This window comes from Capra hircus, chromosome 15 (genome assembly GCF_001704415.2).
Source record: "Capra hircus breed San Clemente chromosome 15, ASM170441v1, whole genome shotgun sequence".
NCBI lineage: Eukaryota > Metazoa > Chordata > Mammalia > Artiodactyla > Bovidae > Capra > Capra hircus.
The window spans coordinates 50,778,036-50,797,702 of record NC_030822.1 but is presented as its reverse complement, the minus strand read 5'-3'; the positions used below and the strand labels follow the sequence as shown (position 1 = coordinate 50,797,702).

The 19,667-nt window shown below is 49.1% G+C and overlaps 1 protein-coding gene across 2 annotated transcripts in view; it reads left to right on the top strand.

Annotated features, from left to right (window-relative positions):
* The window catches only part of GRIK4 (glutamate ionotropic receptor kainate type subunit 4), a 505,937-nt gene that overhangs the window by 458,773 nt on the left and 27,497 nt on the right, over positions 1–19,667 (top strand). For both annotated transcript variants that reach the window (XM_018059644.1, XM_018059645.1), the window contains exons 14-16: positions 10,953–11,062; positions 15,181–15,354; positions 19,015–19,180. In XM_018059644.1, coding sequence (XP_017915133.1) covers positions 10,953–11,062; positions 15,181–15,354; positions 19,015–19,180 — 450 coding nt within the window. The remainder of the gene's footprint in view (positions 1–10,952; positions 11,063–15,180; positions 15,355–19,014; positions 19,181–19,667) is intronic.

Sequence of the window (19,667 nt, the reverse complement as noted above, 5' to 3'; positions counted from 1 at the left end):
GCTTTCCATCCAGCACCATTTCTTGAGCCCCACCCCCCCATCACCCTGACCCATTCTCCTCCCACAGCTGAGCTCCGAAGGAGGATCCAAAAAAGACAGAGACACAGTCTTCCTCCAAATGGCATTTCTATGGCCAGGTCACATGACTAGGCTCTGGCCTTGAGTTCCTGACTAAGGCCAAAGGCACTAGAGCACCGCCCATGATCAGATTGGCTGAGAGGAGCCATATGAGTATAAGCACATCAGCGCAAGTGTTTTCACCGCCTGAGACATCTGCTGCTAGGCCACCTCCACCACCAGGACACCACTGTCCTGAACATCAACTTTGGACATCCTTAATGGGACCATCGGCCAAATATTTCCTACCAACTGCACGCCTCAGACTGTGTGAGCTCGTCTGCGTTCGTTCTGGGATGTGAAATTTTATGTGTCAGCTTGGAGAGGTTCTAGTGCCCAGATATTCCATTAACCCCTAGTCCAGATGATGCTACGAGGGTCTTTTGTAGATGCGATGAACATCTATGATCAGTTGACGTCAAGTAAAGGAGATGACCCTTGGTAATGTGGGTGGGTCTCATCCAATCAGTGAAAGGCCTTGAGAGCAAAAGCAGGTTTGCCAAAGCAAAGGGAATTCTGTATCAAGGCTATCATGTAGAAATCCTGAATTTCCAGCCTGCCCTACAGATTTGGGACCTACCAGCTCCTACAATCACACAAGCCAATTCCTTGAAATAACTCAGGTAGCGCTACGGGTAAAGAATCCACTTACCAATGCAAGCGAAGCAAGAAACACAAGTTTGATCCCTGAGTTGGGAAGATCCCCTAGAGCAGGAAATGGCAACCCACTCCAGTATTCTTGCCTGGGAAATCCCATGGACAGAGAGGAGCCTGGTGGGCTACAATTCACAGGGTCACAAAGAGTCAGACATGACTGAGCATGCGCATATGTGCACACGCACACACACACACACACACACACACACACACCCTCCTGGTATTCTCTGTCTCTCTGGAGAGCCTTACCCACACAGTTCCCCTGTCTGATCAACGTTCCTTCCCTCTCCCTGCCGTTTTACCGAGGCACTAGTGTGTCACACAGCTGCTCAGATCTAATTTCTAACAGGGGGCCAAGCTGAGCAAAAATTGAGTGCTGGCGTGAACAGCTCACACTAAGCAGAACTGACGGTTTATGCATTTATTCAACAAATATTTACTTGCATTCCATGTGTGCAGCAGAATGCTTAGAAAGCATCAAAAAGTGAGCTGGGGAGAAGACAATCCTGAATTGACTAAACTGGGGGAGACCTGGTTAGAACAAGTCTGAGATGAAGTGTGCAGAGTCTGAGACAAAAGAGGTTGTCAGAAACAGCTAATACCAAAGGGGAGCCCAGCAGAGTTCACTGTGAGTGCTGCTGTCTAAAATTATTTTACACAGAGAAGCTCTCTCTGACACAATAAGTGTTAAGCTGATGAAATTAAAGTTGAATACTGGATGTTTATTACTTTGTAAATTTTTCTCTAACTGTTAGTTCTCTGTGAGCAAAAATATGATTCATTTAATGTAGTTTATAATCTATAATGACCCAGTCTCTTAGCTCTGTATCAAGGTCACTTGAGTTGTGAGTGATAGTTACCAAAAAAGTGAGCATCTGGTGAAAATCAAACCTGTGTGCAAAAATAAAAATAGTTAACACAAGGTATAAATGCCTAGTTAGAAATTCTTCAGAACCTTTCAAAATAACAGGTGGTGGTAGGTATATCTCAAGTCTAAAGATAATCAGAAGTAACTTGTGCCTGTCCAGCAATCTCAGATTATCTAGGTTCTTTCTTGAACATGGATCATCACGAGTTGACTGTGGGATATTTTCCTTCCTCTCAACCTTGGGGTATAATCTATTCTGCCAGGCATATCCAGGATCAGAATCAGAAGACTGTTTTGCTCTTTGACCTCTACTCCCTGCCACTCAGAGGCTGGCTTTGACATTGGTTATTGTCAATCTCTCCTGCTTATTAAAACCCCCTCTCTGTTCCTAATCACCATTCTCTCCTGCTGTGCTTCCTGTCTCTCTGATTATTGCCTTCTTTACCATTTCTCTTGATTCTTCTCTCTCTGTTTGCCACTTAAATGTCTGTGGTCCTTTTCTATTCTCACTTTCCCAATTCTCTGACTGGATAATCTCACCTGCTCCCAAATCTATATATCTAACCCTGACTGCTCTCCTGAATTCCGGAAGCATATTTTAAAAACATTACTAAGTCGTCTCCAGACTTCCCAGGTGGCTCAGTGATAAAGAATCCGCCTGCCTGTGTGGGAGCCACAGGAGATGCAGGTTCAATCCCTGAGTCAGGAGGATCCCTGAAGGAGGAAATGACAACCCTCCAGTATCATTTATTCATTATATATCATTATTCACTTACATCATTATATCTAGAATAATGCCATGGACAGAGGAGCCTGACAGGCTACAATCCACGGAGTCAGGAAGAGTCAGACATGACTGAGCAGCTGGACACACACGAGCCATCTCCACATGGATATCTCACAGGCACCTCAAAAACGGGGACTCACACAAACTGCATTTGGCATGTTCCTCCCTCCTCCCCTCTGCCCCCTCTCAGGTCGCAGCATCTGCATCCAGCCACCTGAGCCGCCCTGCACCTGTCTTTCCTCGAACGCCCATTTGGTCCACTCACGTCCTAAGCAGTCTTCACAGATGCTGTCTATTCCTGCCCACTCTGCCTTGGTTCAGGCTCTCCTCATCTCTAACATCAACTGCTGCATTCCAGTGGCCTGTATCCTCCTTGAAGGCAGGGGTTTCTTTTATTTTTTAGGCTTTTAAAAAGCACCCTCTTTATTTTTATTTCCGGCTGTGCTGGGTCTTTGCCGCTGCACGTGGGCTTTCTCTGGCTGCGGTAAGAGGGGGCTACGCTCTAGCTGCGATGTGCAGGCTCCCTGGTGCGGCAGCCCCTCTTGTGGAATACAGGCTCTAGGGCACTCAGGCTTCAGTACTTGCAGCACACAGGCTCAGTAATTGTGTTGCAAGGGCTTATTTGCCCCGAGGCACGTGGAATCTTTCTAGAGCAGGGATCATTGAGCCTGTGTCTCTTGCATAGGCTGGCAGATTCTTTGCTGAGCCACCTGGGAAGCCCCAATATCATATGGTATTAGACTATGCATTTTTATGGGATGATTTTTGGTGTGGAAAATGTCATCATCCTAAACAGGCAGCATTTACTTGAAAAGTATAGAAGGAAGAAAGGAAAGCGGGGAGAAGTGTGAGGGATCTTGTAATTCTCTGAGCAATGAGCACCACTTCCCTTTGTGGCTCACGGCCAAGCATCACTGACTCCCAGGAACCTGGCTTCTGTCAGGAGGTCCAGTATTCTAGGCAGCAGGATGAGTGACCCGAATTGATTTCTTCTTTTTCTTTCTGACCTTTACCCTGTTGGTCTGAGAACAAAAAGCGAGTGAAAGCAGATGTTGGGGCAGCTCAGATCCATCAACAGGTCAGGCCTGCCATAGCTGCCACCTGAACCCCTTACTCCCTCCCGCCCTGATGCCTGTGCATCCCACAGACAGCAAAGCACGCTCCTGAGAAGGCCTCAGAACCCCTGACCCAAGCCAGATGAGCTTCCAGGTCAAACATAGAGGGCCCAGCCTTTAGAATCTGGAGTGTCCCCATGTACTCCACAGATAGGAGTCCAGTGACTGGGGACATCAGAAGTTCAGGACTCTCTTCATTTCCTTAGCATATTAGCTTATTTCTTATTGAGAAGTTCAGTATGTAACATAGCAGTATAACCCCAAGGGCATTTTGCAGTCCAGGGGGTTTCACAGAATTGTGCATTTTGTAGTCCAGCATTTTATAGAACTGATGCATACTATAAGCTCCCAAATATCTGTGAATGGGAGGGAGAAGAGCACAGAAAATCAAAAACATTCATATTTGATGTTAGAGTATGTCATGTAGTTTTCTCTCTCTTATTTTTCTACAGCAGCAATTTGCCTAATGATGTTTTGCTCAGATTAATATTAAAGTAAGTTTGTATGCCTCAAGCACACACTGACTGTTGGAGAAAGGCCTCACCAGAGCATGCCAGAAGCCAACCTGGGGTTTGACGTTTGGCACATAGAGCCCCAAAATGGATAATCAAGTTTAAAAAATTTAGCATCGATATATTCAAGGAGGTTGGGTGCATGTCCAGGATATTTGTGTGCTGACTAACATCATCTGACGCCTCGTTATTCATGAAGCACTTTCACAATCTCTGGTTTACTACAGCAACCCCCCGAGGCAGACAGTAGAATTCTTGTTTCACACAGAAGGATTCTGAGGTCAGTGGTGGCCAGTGGTGCAGGGGAAAGAAGAAAGATGGGGCAATGGTGAGGGTGCACGGAACCCAGGTTTTCAGTCTCCAAGTCCACACACTTCCAATGATCTGTCTTTATGGTGTAGGAGGTATATTTCCTTGTGTTAGGTGATCTTTCACGATCCTTTCTAATCTAATGATACTATCTATGATCCCATGTAGTACCCTGAACCAGCCAGAGCATCTAAGGCTCCCTTGAAAAAATGTGAGTTAGTGAGATTTCCCTGATGGTCCAGTGGTTAAGAATCTGCCTGCCCATGCAGGAGACATGGGTTCGATCCCTGGTCTGGAAACTAAGATCCCACATGGCTCGGGCACCTAAGCCCATGAGCCACGACTACTGAGCCTGCAGGCCACAGCTGGAGAGTAGCGCCAACTCGCCACAACTAAAGAAAGCCCACATGCCCCAAGCAAGTGCCCATGTGCCGCAACCAGGACCACCAAAAATAGGTAAACAAATAAATAAGTTTTTAGAAAATATGAGTTAATTATTTTCCCCTGTGATGTCCTGCTCCATCTTTGAATGACAAATGTGAAAGTCTGACGCTTTGTTCTTTCTCTCTTCTTAACCCTTGGCAAGAATCGTCTCTCTAAAGAAAAGTTAAAAAAAAAAAAAAGCAAACAGTGATTAAACTTAAAAATGAGCAAGAAATAAATGTCCACATTAAATTAACACCTGGCATTTTTTCTGGATGTATTAGCCGTTTTTCAAGAAGGTCTGTTTCATCTCAGAAAGACTGTCTAGGAAAATGGAGAATAATACTTAGTAAACCAATGAATCATTTCTAATACTGCTTAATACTCTGTTATAAGAAAATAGAAAATGAATAAAGTTCTATTCCTTAAAACTAAGTAACCTGATAGCCCGTATAATGGAAGTATATGGTTCTCTGGATGTATAATCACGTTACTATTGGTTACTTATAGAGTGCTTCTCTCTCAAGAAGCTCAAGGAGTTTATCAATGTTACTATAGTAATTCTCACATCCCCACTTCATGTTGATTGCGGTATTCCACTTTCTGGAGGAAGAAAACAGCACCCAGAAAAGCGGAGTGGTTCACCAAAGATCACTCAGAAAGTCAAGGTCAGAACCAGGTTTAGAACTTAGGTCTTCTTGTGACAGATTTCCAATCAGCAAAGTGAAAATAGATATACCAGCATCTGGATTATAAAGGCAACAACCCCATCTGGGTGTTTTAAGTGAAGAGGGATTAATTGCTTACTTCTTTTTTCCTCTTAGAGTCAGAGGTGGGAAGTGCGTGCTAAACCAAAATATCAAGACAGTCCACTGCAGACACACTGAGGGAGTTATCCATGGGTTCCTGGGGTGGACCAAGAATCTCCTCCTTCTGCTTCTTCCAGAAGGATTCATGGAGACTGCATCTGTCTTATCTGTTTCTTCAGCCCTAAAGAGTGTTTTATTGACCACTGATGACACCTGGTAGTGGAAAGAAACCTCTGTATCAGTGGCCATTTAGTTCTACAGACTGGCAAGGCCACATGGAGGACAGGATGAGCCTCTGTCATTGGTTCTGCTGGAGAGGGAAGAGTGCTGCTGGAGGGAGAGAAGCAACAGCATTGATGTCCCAAGTCTGTGTGTCAGGAAGTGGAGGGTGCCCAGCCCTCACACAGACGCAGGAGAGCCCACTGCACATCTGAGCCACTCTGTCTTGACTCCTTTGGGAAGGCTGAGGTGGAACTGAGTTCCAAAGCTTGCAATTACCAGCTTCTAAGAGCCAGCCTTCCAGAAGAGAGCCTGGTATTACCCTAATCACTTCCTGGGGGAGCCCTGGGGAAACTCTCATGATTCATGTATTATAACCCACAAAAACTCTAGGAGTTATAGAAAGGGAATGTGGCCAGATGGAATTCTCCCTCCAAGGATCGTTAGCATGTGCTACTACGGGACGGAAAATTGGATTTCTTGTCCATGAGAGAGGACTATAAAAGGCAGTTCCCTCTTTCCTCACACACCCCCACCTCTCTCACGCATGGCTCCCATTAGACAGTTGTTGTTCAGTCGCTAAGTCGTATCCGACTCCTTGCAACCCCTTGAACTACCCCGCCAGGCTCCTCTGGCCATGGGATTTCCCAGTCTAGAGTACTGGAGATCCTCCAGGGGATCTTTCCCATCCAGGGATCGAACCTGCATCTCCTGCATTGGCAGGTGGATTCTTTACCTCTGATCCACCAGGGAAGCCCATTAGACAGAGGGGGGAGCCATCACTTACTTATGTAGCACTTACTGTGTGTTAAAACAGTGCAAGAGGTAGGTTTTATGATTACCCCCGTGTTACAGAAGACTTGGAGACCTAGAGAGCTTACATAACTCGCCCAGGATCCCATAATTGTGTATGGTACAGCCAGGATTCAGTCCTGGGCAGGCTGACTCCAGAGTCTGCGTGTTAATTCATTACCTGTCCTGCACTACCTGGCCCCAATGTCCTTATGCATTTGGCTCCAGACTCTAGGCAAGCAATTACTTTCTTACTATAACGTCATTTCTTCCAGTAAATGTGCAATGAAGTATCAGTGAGGTTATGGATTTTTTTTTAAGGATAAGAGGAATTTTCACCAGGCAAGAGGAGATTAGTTCCACTCGGTAACTCCGTGAACAGCTCCACTGCTGATATTCAAAGGGCCTTGCCACTCAGGGATTGTAGTCATTTGGTGATCAGCCCTGTCTCGCTCACCATCCGACAGCATCCGTGATGCTGGCTCTGATGTGGTCTGTCTGAAGCACAGTACAGAAATCAAGGAACCAGTTCGCATTTTGGTGCCATCTAATTTGCAGCCCCATTTACAGGGCTTGGCTTGACCTAGACATTTGGGGCATAGACTCTGTATCACCCATTATCTACCTTCAACGTGGTTGTCTCCACCAGAAAGAACAGGCCCAAACTGTAGTCAACAGAGACATGTATAAATCAATAAGAGAGTCCCCAAAGAGGATGGTTTGTCGCTCACTCAGTCATGTCCGATTCTTTTCAACCCCATGGACTGCCGCACACCAGGCTTCCCTGTTCCTCACCAACTCCCAGAGCTTGCTCAAACTAATGTCCATTGAATAGGTAATGCTATCCAACCGTCTCATCCTCTGTCACCCCCTTCTCCTGCCTTCAATCTTTCCCAACATCAGGGTCTTTTCCAATGAGTCAGTTCTTCACATCAGGTGGCCAAAGCACTGATGCTTTAGCATCAGTCCTTCCAATGAGTGTTTAGGGTTGATTTCCTTTAGGATTGACTGGGTTGATCTCCTTGCTGTCCAAGGGACTCTCGAGAGTCTTAAATGATGATGGGTATAAATAAATAATGTTTAGAGTACTTTAAGGGGCGAGATCGAGTAAGCTGGGATTCTGTTGGCATTGGGGAGAAGGCGCGGGATTAATTAGGGAGTTTATTGAAACAAATTGTAAAGATACAACAGAGAGGAAGATGTGATACAGCTGCTGTTTGAAAGAAGGAGAGCATGGTATCCCTATGGCACAGCTTGACAAACGAGCACCAGAGAAATTGAAGCCATCACCAGTGATGTGAGCACGGCACTTAACCTCCCTGGGTCCCATTTCTTCCATCTGTCAATATGGAGAACTGAGTACTGAAATCCAAAGAACATAGTGAAGCATTTTGAGATCTGAAGAAAAGCGTCACCGTCATATATCCACATATCCATTGGGTTAAGGAAAACCTGTTATTAGGAAGAAATGCCAGTGGCATATGACTCCTGATCTACCCCCAGCACCAGGAACTCAGATGTCTGTTGGGAAGGAAGCAAACGAAAGCATCCACATAGAAAAAAAACGGGAGGCGTTCAGAGCCTTGCAAGTAACATACTTCTCTTTGGCATCATAAAAACAGCTTGGGCTCAGTCCAAGCCTAGTCTGTGCAAGCCCAGACCCACATCTCAAATGACTGCCCATTCCCTGCTTTTCTGGTTGGCGTCAGTCAGTCACACGTGGAATCAGATGTTGCCTTGCCAACGTGACTGATATGTTTCCAGGGGAGCTCTGTTTATGTCTTGATCCTTGTTTGTGTGATGCTCTATGTTTTATAACTTAAGTCTCCAGGAATTTTTCCCATGGCTGTGCATCATTTCTTATCACCCATAACCAAATATGGCAGCTTTAAATAGTGCTGTCATTTTCCTCAATTTCATTCGTTGTGATATAATCAGGGATAGATTTCTGACATTGAGCATCTAATGGGGTTTCAGATTCAGAGAGTAACAATGAAAGAATTTTTTTCTCCTGGATATCTCTCAGTTGGGAGACACAGAGTGAAGTAGTCATGAGTGACAGGTGTAGAATTCATGTACGTTTGCCCAGAGAAGCTCCAGGGGATAGAAGGACCCCAAGAGAGGCCCAAACTAGTGATTTTCTGCAGCAGGTGTGTAGATGTAATGAGCATCTTCACCCCCTTCTGGACTCAGGCTGTCCCTTCCTGCCTCTGCACTGGCTCTTCGGATGATGGTGAAGGCATGGTTAGTCCACGATGGACACAAGAATGACTAACGAGGGACTCCAATTCCGCTGTCTTGCGTCCTTCTTCCTGTTACACAATTTACATAGTGATAGGGCCGTACATACTCAAATGGTCTTCTCCCTGTTTCTCTCCTGTTCCCCTGGTCACTGGGCTTTGTCCTTCAAGCTGTTTTATTTTCCCAGTCACCTGAGTGTTCTCTGCAGCTCAACATGAACACATATGAGGCAGAGAAATTGCAGTTGGTATCAGAGGGCAGTTCCCTGGTCTAAGCCACATTGGGAGAGAAATCCAATTTCAGACAGACCACCCCAGGGGGCACTGTCACACTGATGAAGGACTTCAGGATCCAAGAACCAGTGCCCCACTGGCAGAGGGTAAGCTCTGACTTCTTCACTCTGTACCCTCTGGACTATGTCCTCAGTGGGAGAATAAAATTATACTCCCGAGTGCTTTGGGAATTTGTCTGTTGGCTCACTGGGAAGCGATGGAGAACTCACCAGAAGAGCAGCTGAAAATCAGCCACAATTGGGGTTTGTGCAGGTATAACAGGGCCTTGCAGCATTGTCTCCCCTGCTCCTTAGATGCTGCCTTGGGAGCAGCTGTTGTTAGCTGCAGTTTCTCAGCATTATCGCATGGTCTGGCTGTCTTTGGATAACAAAAGCCCAGAAAGCTGATTGAGATCAGCTCAGTATTGGCATAGATAGCTCCCCTTGTTGTGTCTGGGAACTCCAGTACAAAATGACATACCTTGATACTGACAGCAGGTTGTGCCATGACTGATATGTCCTTGAACTTGAAAGTTTACCTGTTCATAGCACTCCTGAGCTTAACACTGATTTTCTATCCTATCCGTGGACCTCGTAGATTCCTGGAATCATAAAGTCATATCATTTTCGATTTAGAATGGTCTTTAGGGAGCATCTGTTCCAGCGGTTTCATAGTAAGTGGAAGAAGCAAGCCCGGTTCAAGGCCAGGGCAGCAGTGAGAGCTGTAGAGTGGGGCCCTGTCTTGAGTGAACAGCCACCACTCAGCTCCAGCTGGTTGAGAATTGGGCCCAATGTGGCCAGATCATCCATTTTTAAAGCCAGAAATCTGGATTTTTCTGTGAAACATCCTAGTCACTTAATGTTGACAGCTTATCAAAATGAGTAAACACTACAAGTCAACAAGCAAGTGGTCTGTGGGCTGCAGGTCACTAGGGTATCACCTTTGATCTAGATCAGCTCCAGTGGAGTCTGGAGAGGGGTGTGCACTTGCCTGAGACCACACTGCTAAAGACCAGGAGCAGATTCTGAAATTCCTTCCTTCTCGTTCCGTCTCACTTTCCTGCAGAAAATGCCCCCCTGCCTCTGCCAGAGTGTGGTCCCCAGCTTTCTGGCTGGTTCTTGGCTCCATCCTTTGGCTCCCATGACTGCCTGGCCTAGGAACAACCGTGTTTTTCCGCAGTATCGTGGGCTGCATCAGACACCCTGGGCTTTGTGTCAGCAAGCATGCATTTGAGTCCCAGTTCTTCCACTGATGAGCTTGGATACATCTCTTGAATGCCCTAGGGCTTTGATTTCTTTCCGAATACAATGAAAATAAGAATCTGGGCGCTACACAGCATCCAGTTTGAGGTTTACCTGAGAAGGTCTCATTGTATGTGAGATCACCCTGCAAACCAAAAACCAAGGATGCCTATCAAATTAGCATCCTCGTAAGAAAGACGTGAGTGGCAGAGAGGGGGCTACATGTCCTTGGACATCAACAGCTCAAAGGTGCCTCGGAGCCCATCCACGCTGCCCCTGGAGGACATGGGGACGCATATAACGGACACTGAGGGCTGTGCTATTGCCCAGCACAGAGCCTCCTTCATCCTAGGAAGTGATGAGGCCCTGGGCCGTTCTTTAGTTTCATCTACTGAGTTAAGGGCTATGTAGATGTTTCAGAGCAGACCCCTCTACACCTTCGGCCCCTGTGTCATTTAAACCAATCACCCATAACCCAAGGCAGTGCATTCTGGGCCCATTCCCAGCTCACCAACCCCTCTGCCCTCCTCTGCCCAATGGCTGTGCTAACTGAATGCATACATGAATCTCATTTCTGTCTCCATTTCCAGGGACGCAGACCCGGCTATTTCTCCTTCCTGGACCCATTTTCTCCGGGCGTCTGGCTCTTCATGCTTCTAGCCTATCTGGCCGTCAGCTGCGTCCTCTTCCTCGTGGCTCGGTACTGGCTTCTCCCCTTCCCTGTCCTCACACCGCCATCTCGTGTCCACCTCTGGGAACTGCATGGGCAGGGGTGGGGAGTAGGAGGGGGCGGCCTTGGTGCCAAACCAGGGGAATGGGAGGCGGGCTCAGGACTGCCCGTCCATCCATCTATGTGCCCGTCCCATGATATGCACAACATAGACAAGCGAGCTTGTCCGAATTTGTGCCCCTTGCCTCTTACCCCTCTCATTCCCCGGTCTCCAGCCCACTGCCTTGGGAGAGAGAGGAGGGGAGGAAGGTGGTGGGAAGATTACTCTGATTAAGTGTTCTGCCTTTGGCTGCCCTGACATCTGTCCTCGCCAGGACCTGCCACAAAGTGCTGAGTGACAGGAAACAGAGGCTGCAAATCCGGAGTTGGGAACCGGCAGCCTCGGTGACACAGGCAAGGGAGACGGCCCCTCTGCAGAGGGCCTGGCCCTTCCCCAGCCCGGTCTGTCTGTGAAAACACAGCTGCCTTGTTGAATGGAGACCGTGCGGGGCGGCTGGCAGCAGCAGGGCAGGATGGAGAGCAGTGTTGGCAAGCAGCGCTGAGTTGAGACACATGGTCCAGATCCAGGGTCGGGGAGGACAAGAAACCCACCCCCCATCTCCCTGGACACGAGAGACTGTCCCTGAGCCCAGGAAGAAGCCAAGGAGCATCCCAGGAGGATGTGCAGAGAGGGTCATTTCTCTCTGAGGCTAAGTTGGGCTTCAGAAGAGCCCACTTACTATCCAGAGGCAGAGCCAGCTCCCGTGGTTCAGGGTCATTCATACAGATCCCTGCTTCCTGCTCAGAACTCAGCTGATCACCTCAGGGGAGCCAAGACCCACTCAGATTGAGAGTCTAGGGGGCTGACAGTGGCTCTGGTCCAGCTGTCTGCTCTCCTCTGCCTTGGGGCGACAGGGGCAGCGCTGGCCTATTCTGAGGTGAATGGTCCACCTCTATGAGGTGGGGTCTTCCCCAGAAGCACGTCTATTCATTGCTTAAGGGGAGCCTGTGCTCCCTCCAGCTAGAAGATGGAACTCCCAGGAGGGAAGTGATGTGTGTATAATTATGGGTGATTTCCATCACTGGGCTTCCCTGGTGGCTCAAAGGTTAAAGCATCCACCTGGAATGCGGGAGACCTGGTTTCTTCGATCCCTGGGTAGGGAAGATCCCCTGGAGAAGGAAATGGCAACCGACTCCAGTACTCTTGCCTGGAGAATCCCTTGGAGGGAGGAGCCTGGTAGGCAGGCTACAGTCCATGGGGTCGCAAAGAGTCGGACACGACTGAGCGTCTTCACTCACTCACTCATTCGCAGAGGAGACCAGCCTTCCCTGGTGGCTCAGGTGGTAAAGAATCCTCCGCTTGCAATGCATGAGACCCAGGTTCGATCCCTGGGTCGGGAAGATCCCCTGGAAAAGGAAGTAGCTACCAACTCCAGTATTCTTGCCTAGAGAATCCCATGAACAGAGAAGCTTGGTGGGCTACGTTGGTGGGCTCTCAAAGCACAACCAAACAACTAACACACACACACACACACACCAGGAACCAACACAACATTGTAAAGCAATTTCCCCCCAGTTAAAAATAAATTTTAAAAAATGAAAATGGAGCCCCAAGGATCTTCGGAGTACGAACCCCTAGGGCAGTTCCCAGCCTGCCCAAGAGGCATGGCATCACCCACTCCATGCCTCTGCCAGTGGAGATCAAAGCCAGGTTCGGGAAGTCATTCCCGACCCCTGAGACCCAGCCAAAGGGGGAAAGGCCTTGCTTACAACCTGGTCATCATCACAGGGTGCTGTGTGTGCCGCTTGGTGCCACCTACCCTCCTTGGGCCTGTAGCCATGCCCACTGTCAAGAATCTGTTATCAGTGTCGACTGGCAAGGCGCGGGAGCTGGCACGCCATCTGACACGTCCCCTCTGCACATCGCTGGGCTGTCTGCGGCTGCCCACTGGAAGCTGTCTGCCTGAGTCTCGGCTCCGCTGCCCTGGAATTCTCTGTTGTCCCCTTTGATTGAGGCCCTGTGTGTAGAAAGTCTCATGGTTCTCAGGTGGCCTTGAGGGACTGGAAGTGGTATTAGGGCGTAGCTATCAGATACATACATACACACACACACACACACACACACACACACACAAGACCGCTTCACCCTGCCTTTCATAGCCTGAAGCTTTTCAATCAGCCCTGGGGGCTTAAACAGTCCCTCTCTCCTGCCATCCACATTCATACACGCACACTGGCCCCCCAGGATCCAGAATTAACAAAAAGATTAACCAAAAAATTGTACTAGAGGTCTGATCATACATCATATATATCATACATATCATACAATGTGTGATATATATGTATACACACACACACAGACATACAGGCCACTTGATATGAAGAGCTAGTTCATTGGGAAAGACCCTGATGCTGGGCAAGATTGAAGGCTGGAGGAGAAGGGGACAACAGAGGATGAGTTGGTTGGATGTCATCACTGATTCAATGGACATGAATTTGAGCAAACTCCAGGAGACAGTGAAGGACAGAGGAGCCTGGTGTGCTACAGTCCAACATGGCCTTAGCAACTGGACAACAGCAGCACAATACATCTAATATCCTATATGAGTACTAGCTGAGGGTAGGGTAATCTGGCCCAAGGCAATAGCTTTCAAACTGGGTTCCCGGGGACCTGGAGGCTCCTGGTAGGCGCGGACATGTGGAGGGGCGGTGAAGAGGCTAGGCACACAGAGCTCTGCGGCCTCAGCTCGTCTTCATTCAAGCCAGCTCCACTTCTCTCTCTCATGTGTTGTACTTCTGGGTGAGATTTTAGAGGGGAAAAGATGTTTGAAAGCCACTGCTCTATGGCAGCCGTTCCCAAGCCAGCTGACATCAGAGTCATTCAGGGAGCTTTAAAAAAACTTGAATGTCTAAGTCAGATCATCTCAGAATCTCTAGGGATGAGGCCTCGGGAATCTGTAGTTCTGAAACTCACATCCAACCACCCGTAGGCTTGGGAACCACTGGGGTGAAGCCCCACGGGTCCGATCCAGCCCCACAGCCCCTGGAAGGAAGGAGGACGTATGGGGACAGGGGCCAGAGATGGCACACTGGCCTTGTAATCAGCAACAAGTAGCAGCGAAGGAAATGTGAACCAGCCCTGCAGCACCTGCACCTAGGCTGGGCGAAGGGACAGGAAGGCCGGGGAAGATGATGGCATCGTGAACACGCAGACCTGCCCTTCTTGGCATATGTCCAGATGCGTCTCCCACATCAGAGCTGAAGGCTTTGTGTGGGAGGCATGCTAGGGAAGAGGGAGGGCATGTGTCTGATGGGCAGAAGGTTAGGGTATCAGAGACATCAGAGGTACTGCTGGGAGAGAGGCCAGCGTGAGGCTGTGAGGGACAGTCGAAGGAGCCTGTGTGCCTTGTCAGCCCTATGTGCCCATTACACTCATCCAGGGAGCCCTGAGACATGCTGAGGCCCAGGCCATATCTGGACAAATGAAATCAGAACCTCTGGGCATGGAATCCAGGTGTTGGCATTTTTAAAAAAGCTCCTGGGTGAGTCTGAAACACAGACAGGGTTGAGAACCAGGGCTGGAGGGAACCACTGGGGCCAGTGGTTTGCAAAGTGTGGTGCCTGGACCAGTGGCATCCCCTTCTCCCAGGAACCTGCAGATTCGTAGGCCTCACCCAGACTTAGCGAATCAGACACTTCAGGGCTGAAGCCCAGCGATCCGCGTTTTCACAAGCCTTTTTGGTGATTCTGATGTCAGTTACATTTTGAGAATTTCCACTCTGGGCTGAGAGTTTTCAATCCACGGCTCTGTGGGGCCCTAGGGTTCTCTCTGTGGTCACTTCGGGGGAACAAAAAAGACAGAACAAGCAATTCCCAGCCATCCACCCCCATGACTTGATTTATTTTGAAAAAATTAAGATGTTTCTTTGATTAAAGACAGTTCCAAAACTGCCAACATAGTCCAACAGAAGGGAGCTGGCTTGCCCAAGGCCACAGGCAGCTACCAAGGTCCAGGGGTCAGGCCAGGAAGAAGAGCACCCCCACGCCCCCAGCACCCTTTCTTCATGCCCACCCTCCACAGCGCTGACGTGTGTTCCTTTCTCCCACAGACTGACCCCCTACGAGTGGTACAGCCCCCACCCGTGTGCCCAGGGCCGGTGCAACCTCCTTGTGAATCAGTACTCCCTGGGCAACAGCCTCTGGTTTCCGGTCGGGGGCTTCATGCAGCAGGGCTCTACCATCGCCCCGCGCGCCTTATCCACCCGCTGCGTCAGTGGCGTCTGGTAAGATCCTGGGGTCCTCAGATGAGCCCTGATCCGGCTTCCTGCAGGCAGGAACCTCAGCCCCGCCCTCGGACAGCCTCTGCCAGCTCAGAGGGCTGGTGGGGTGGGGTGGGGGGAGGGGCAGTGGACGGTGCTGTTTGTGCCATCTTCTCTCCTTCCCCTTCCCCCGCCTTGGAGATGCGGAGAGGAGCCAAGGCGCAAAAGGAGACCCGGTGAGAAAATGCCCTGGCAAGGCAGTTATAACTTCCTGACCTGAGAATGACTGGCATTTGAGAGGCAGGGCCTGAGAAGTCATGTGCAAATTTGTGCAAATATGCACAGTATGTAGCAGGAAGTCCTGGCCCTCCCCTCACCAACCCCAAGTCACATCACTCCCCCTCCAGCAGCTTTCTGGAGCTCTGTCTCTCTGCTCCTGCCTCTGGGCCTGCCAGACGTGTCCGCCTCAGCAGGTGTAGAAAAATGCAAGCTCTTAGTGGCTCAGAGTTGGACGGGACCTCAGGGTCTAAGTTGACAGCAGGGTCCACAGGGCTGTTGGCCAGCTCCTTCTCCTCTTGGATCAGGCAGGGCAAATGGAAGAGGGTGAAATGATTCAAGGTGTGGGAAAGTTCCCAGAAAATTTGGAAGAGCCACATAAATGTTTGAACTGATCATTGCTATTAGACCATTCATTTTGGGGGGAAATGAAATATCGATGTACCCTTGAGAGGCAAGTTCTCCGTCCTCACTTAAAAACCCACCGTCGGGTTTGGTGTCACAGCTTTTAGGCCTTACAGGCTTCATTCTCTCCCCTCCTTCTCAGCCTGTGTAAGCTGGAGGAAGGGGGAAGGGATGAGGATGCTGGGGATGGTGGAGCATCTGGACAGTTACCTGGGAGTCACTGGACTGGGACTGATCCTAGCAGGTGGAAACACAGCCGGGATTGATAAGTGACAAATACAGTAGGATTTAAATTGCTGGGGCAGGATCCTCACCCATTATCACATCCAGCCCAGGAGTCACTGAGCGTATCACCATGGGGAGCCGGGCTTCACGTTCCCCGGCAGAAAGGAGAGGCAGGCACAATCGCAGAACCCTCTAAAAAATCCAGGAAATCTGGGCAGAGACCCGGAGATGAGATGTCAGCTGCAGATTTTGATCCCTTTCTACCTGGGCTTTTCCTTCCAAAGGGGCATGTTACCATGTGGCGCCAAGTGGGGCTCCATTGCCTGCTCCCTTAACCTGTCAGTTCACACCTCCAGGAATTCCCTCCCCTAGAGGACATCTGCCCTGGTGCCAAGGGGACCACCTGTCCTGCAGGTTGTTGACTCAGCCCGCTGGCTCAGGAGGGCTTTAAATAGCTGGCCCCAGGTGGCTCGGTTACCCTGCTCCAGAGCGTGTGTGGGAGGGAGGCTCGGCCCTCCCCAGCCTGACCCAGGGGTGTTGGTGTGCCCGTCTGCCTCTCGGAGCTCTTGGTTATGAAATCACAGCCTCAGTTTGTTGGCTCCCTGGAGAGCGGGAGGACCCGGCCTTTGTGACCTAATACGGCATCCTCATCCAGAGCAAGTGACAGAAAATACCATGTCTCTAACAAGAACGCCAGCTTCACAATAAAATGCCCGTTTGGCACAGGAGCAAGGCTCTGTTGACCCCTCTGGAGGGAGCTTGGGTGTGATTTGCTTTCTCAGCAGAGGCAATGAACTTGCACTGAGCTACTTAGGCTCTTGGAACTGTCCCCTGTGACCAGTGGCATAAACAGCCACATGGCTGTCCAGGGTGGAACAGATGCCAGAGTGTAGCTGTGTGGTTGAGGGAACCTCCCCAGCCAGCTCTGAGGTCATGTCCATACCCAGGGCTCATTAACCCACAACAGTGGGTCAGAGCAACTTCCAAATGCTCACCTCCACCTGCGGAGCACTCACCACCACCCCCAGCCTCCTCTGGGGGAGGCTCATGAGAAACAACTTCCGGGAGGGTGTAAGAACTCTGGCAGGAGCAGGAAAGCCAATTTGAGGATGGAGGCACTTACAGGTCACCAGTAGGGAAGGTAGACAGATGATTTTCATCCCATCTGTGATGAAATGGGACTGTCTCTACTTGTCTCTGTATCTCATGCTCATCTCATCCTTTACAGATAATTAGTCACTAATGACATGTTATCTGATCTGATCCAAGACAGGTAAACCAGGCATTATTAGGGTGTTCAGTCGCTAAGTCATGTCCAAATCTCTGCGACCCCATGGACCGTGGCCTGCTGGGCAAGAATACTGGAGTGGGTTGCCATTTCCTCCTCCAGAGATCTTCCTGAACCAGGGATCAAACCTGAGTATCTTGCATCTCCCGCACTGGCAGGTGGATTCTTTACCACTGTCCCACCTGGGGAACACAAAGCAGGCATTATTATCCCCCATTTATTAGACACGCAAACGACCTCAGAGGAGTTATGTAGCTTTCCCCCAAGGTCTCACAGATGGAATTAGACAAAGCCAGAGCTAAAACCAGATCTCTTACTGGTGGTCTGGGGCATGGATCTGGTGGGCTGGCATGTGGATGTGCCTGTCAAGTTGACGGGTGCACCTGTCCTATCACTCCTGGAAGAAAGCGCACAGGCCAAGGGGGTAATGGGACTTCCTGCTCTTGCAAACCCACCTGCAAGCTGCCCTGCTGCAGCCTGTGGCAAACACTGTGCCTTCGTTGGCGCATGTCTTCATGATGAATTGAAGCCTCATTAATTCAGACTCCACTGATTCAGAATTTGGCGATTCGCCAGCCTCAGTTATGCTTACATATATCTTTGAACCCCTATAAACAAATGGATTAGAAAGCAGATCCATACTGCTGACCAGATGGTAGAAGTCCTGTTTAACCTACTTAAGTGAACAAACTGGTTTTAATGACTTTAGCGTGTGTGCTGCCTGAGTTGCAGAGCTATTCTAATTTTAAATGAGTTCGATCTACCCAATGAAACAACCTTCCATTTTGAAATAGCATGACCTTTGTAAGAGTGTTTTCTAATTCCAACTTATCAGCGGCTCAGAGGTGCTTGTCATCAGTTTGTCTTGAAGAGCTCCTGCTCTGACGATTTGTGGAACTGGTTTTAGAATACGAATTTCTCCATGTGTTACTTGGCCACGTGACTTTGCTTCTCTGAGCCTCGGTTTCCTCTTCTATAAAGTCACAATAAGAATTTCACTTCCCTGAGTTGTAGGGAGCACAGGAGCTTGAGGGTGTGGCTCTCCGTGGGTGCTCAGTACATGGTGATGCTCCTCTTAAGGTCAGCTGCATCGTGAGGGGACAGGGGATGGGGGAGATGTCCTGGCTGTAGCTCTGAAGAGAGCCCCCAGAGCTGACACCCTTAGCTCATTCACTAGCTCATTGCTCACTGTCTCCCAAGCTGTTTCATGTTCACAGACACACTTCTTTTGAGTAGCAACCCAATAATCACCTCCTTTAGGAAATAAGAGAAAGAGAGGCATGGTCTTCTTCAAGGCAACCTCCCAAGCACTGGTCATTTCTGCTGAGATCATATGCCCTGCCTCCTTTCTCTTCCCCCACTAAGCTGAGGGCTCTTTCAGAAGAAGAGGGTCAACTGCCCTCTCCCATGTCACAACAGGCCTGGGGATGGGGGCTAAGACTCCTGGGGGCAGCCGGGCAATGATGACTTCCTGGTCTTTTCCTGCGTAGGTGGGCATTCACGCTGATCATCATCTCATCCTACACGGCCAACCTGGCCGCCTTCCTGACCGTGCAGCGCATGGATGTGCCCATTGAGTCAGTGGATGACCTGGCTGACCAGACTGCCATTGAGTATGGCACGATTCACGGAGGCTCCAGCATGACCTTCTTCCAAGTAAACCCATATGGTTGCTCACCAGCATCGGGAGTTGGGCAGGATAAAGTTGAGATGTTTGTCTGCTGAAGATAAAGACATCTCTCCTCATCTCATCCTCCCTTTTGAACACCTGGTTTGGAGGTCCTCATGGGGCTCATTATCCCCCCTGCTCCCCAAAATACCCCTGGAACCAGGTCCTCAGAGCATTGGGTTAATGCCAGCCTTGTCCCTGATGTTGATCGTGAATGATTAGTGCTGCTTAAGATGATTTTAGTGATGGAAATGTTTTCTAATTGCAACAGTTTCTTATTTATTTTAATAAGCATTAGAAAAAATATGTGGTGAAGCTAACCTATACTTTTACTTCTATTACTGCATAGGATGAGGCTAAAGCATGCTTTAAAATTTTTTTGGTAGGGTAAATTTTATTAGTAGTACTTAGACAAAGCAAGATTGGAGTAATACACTAATGAATGAAATGTAAGGAACTTTAGATTAAGCTGAA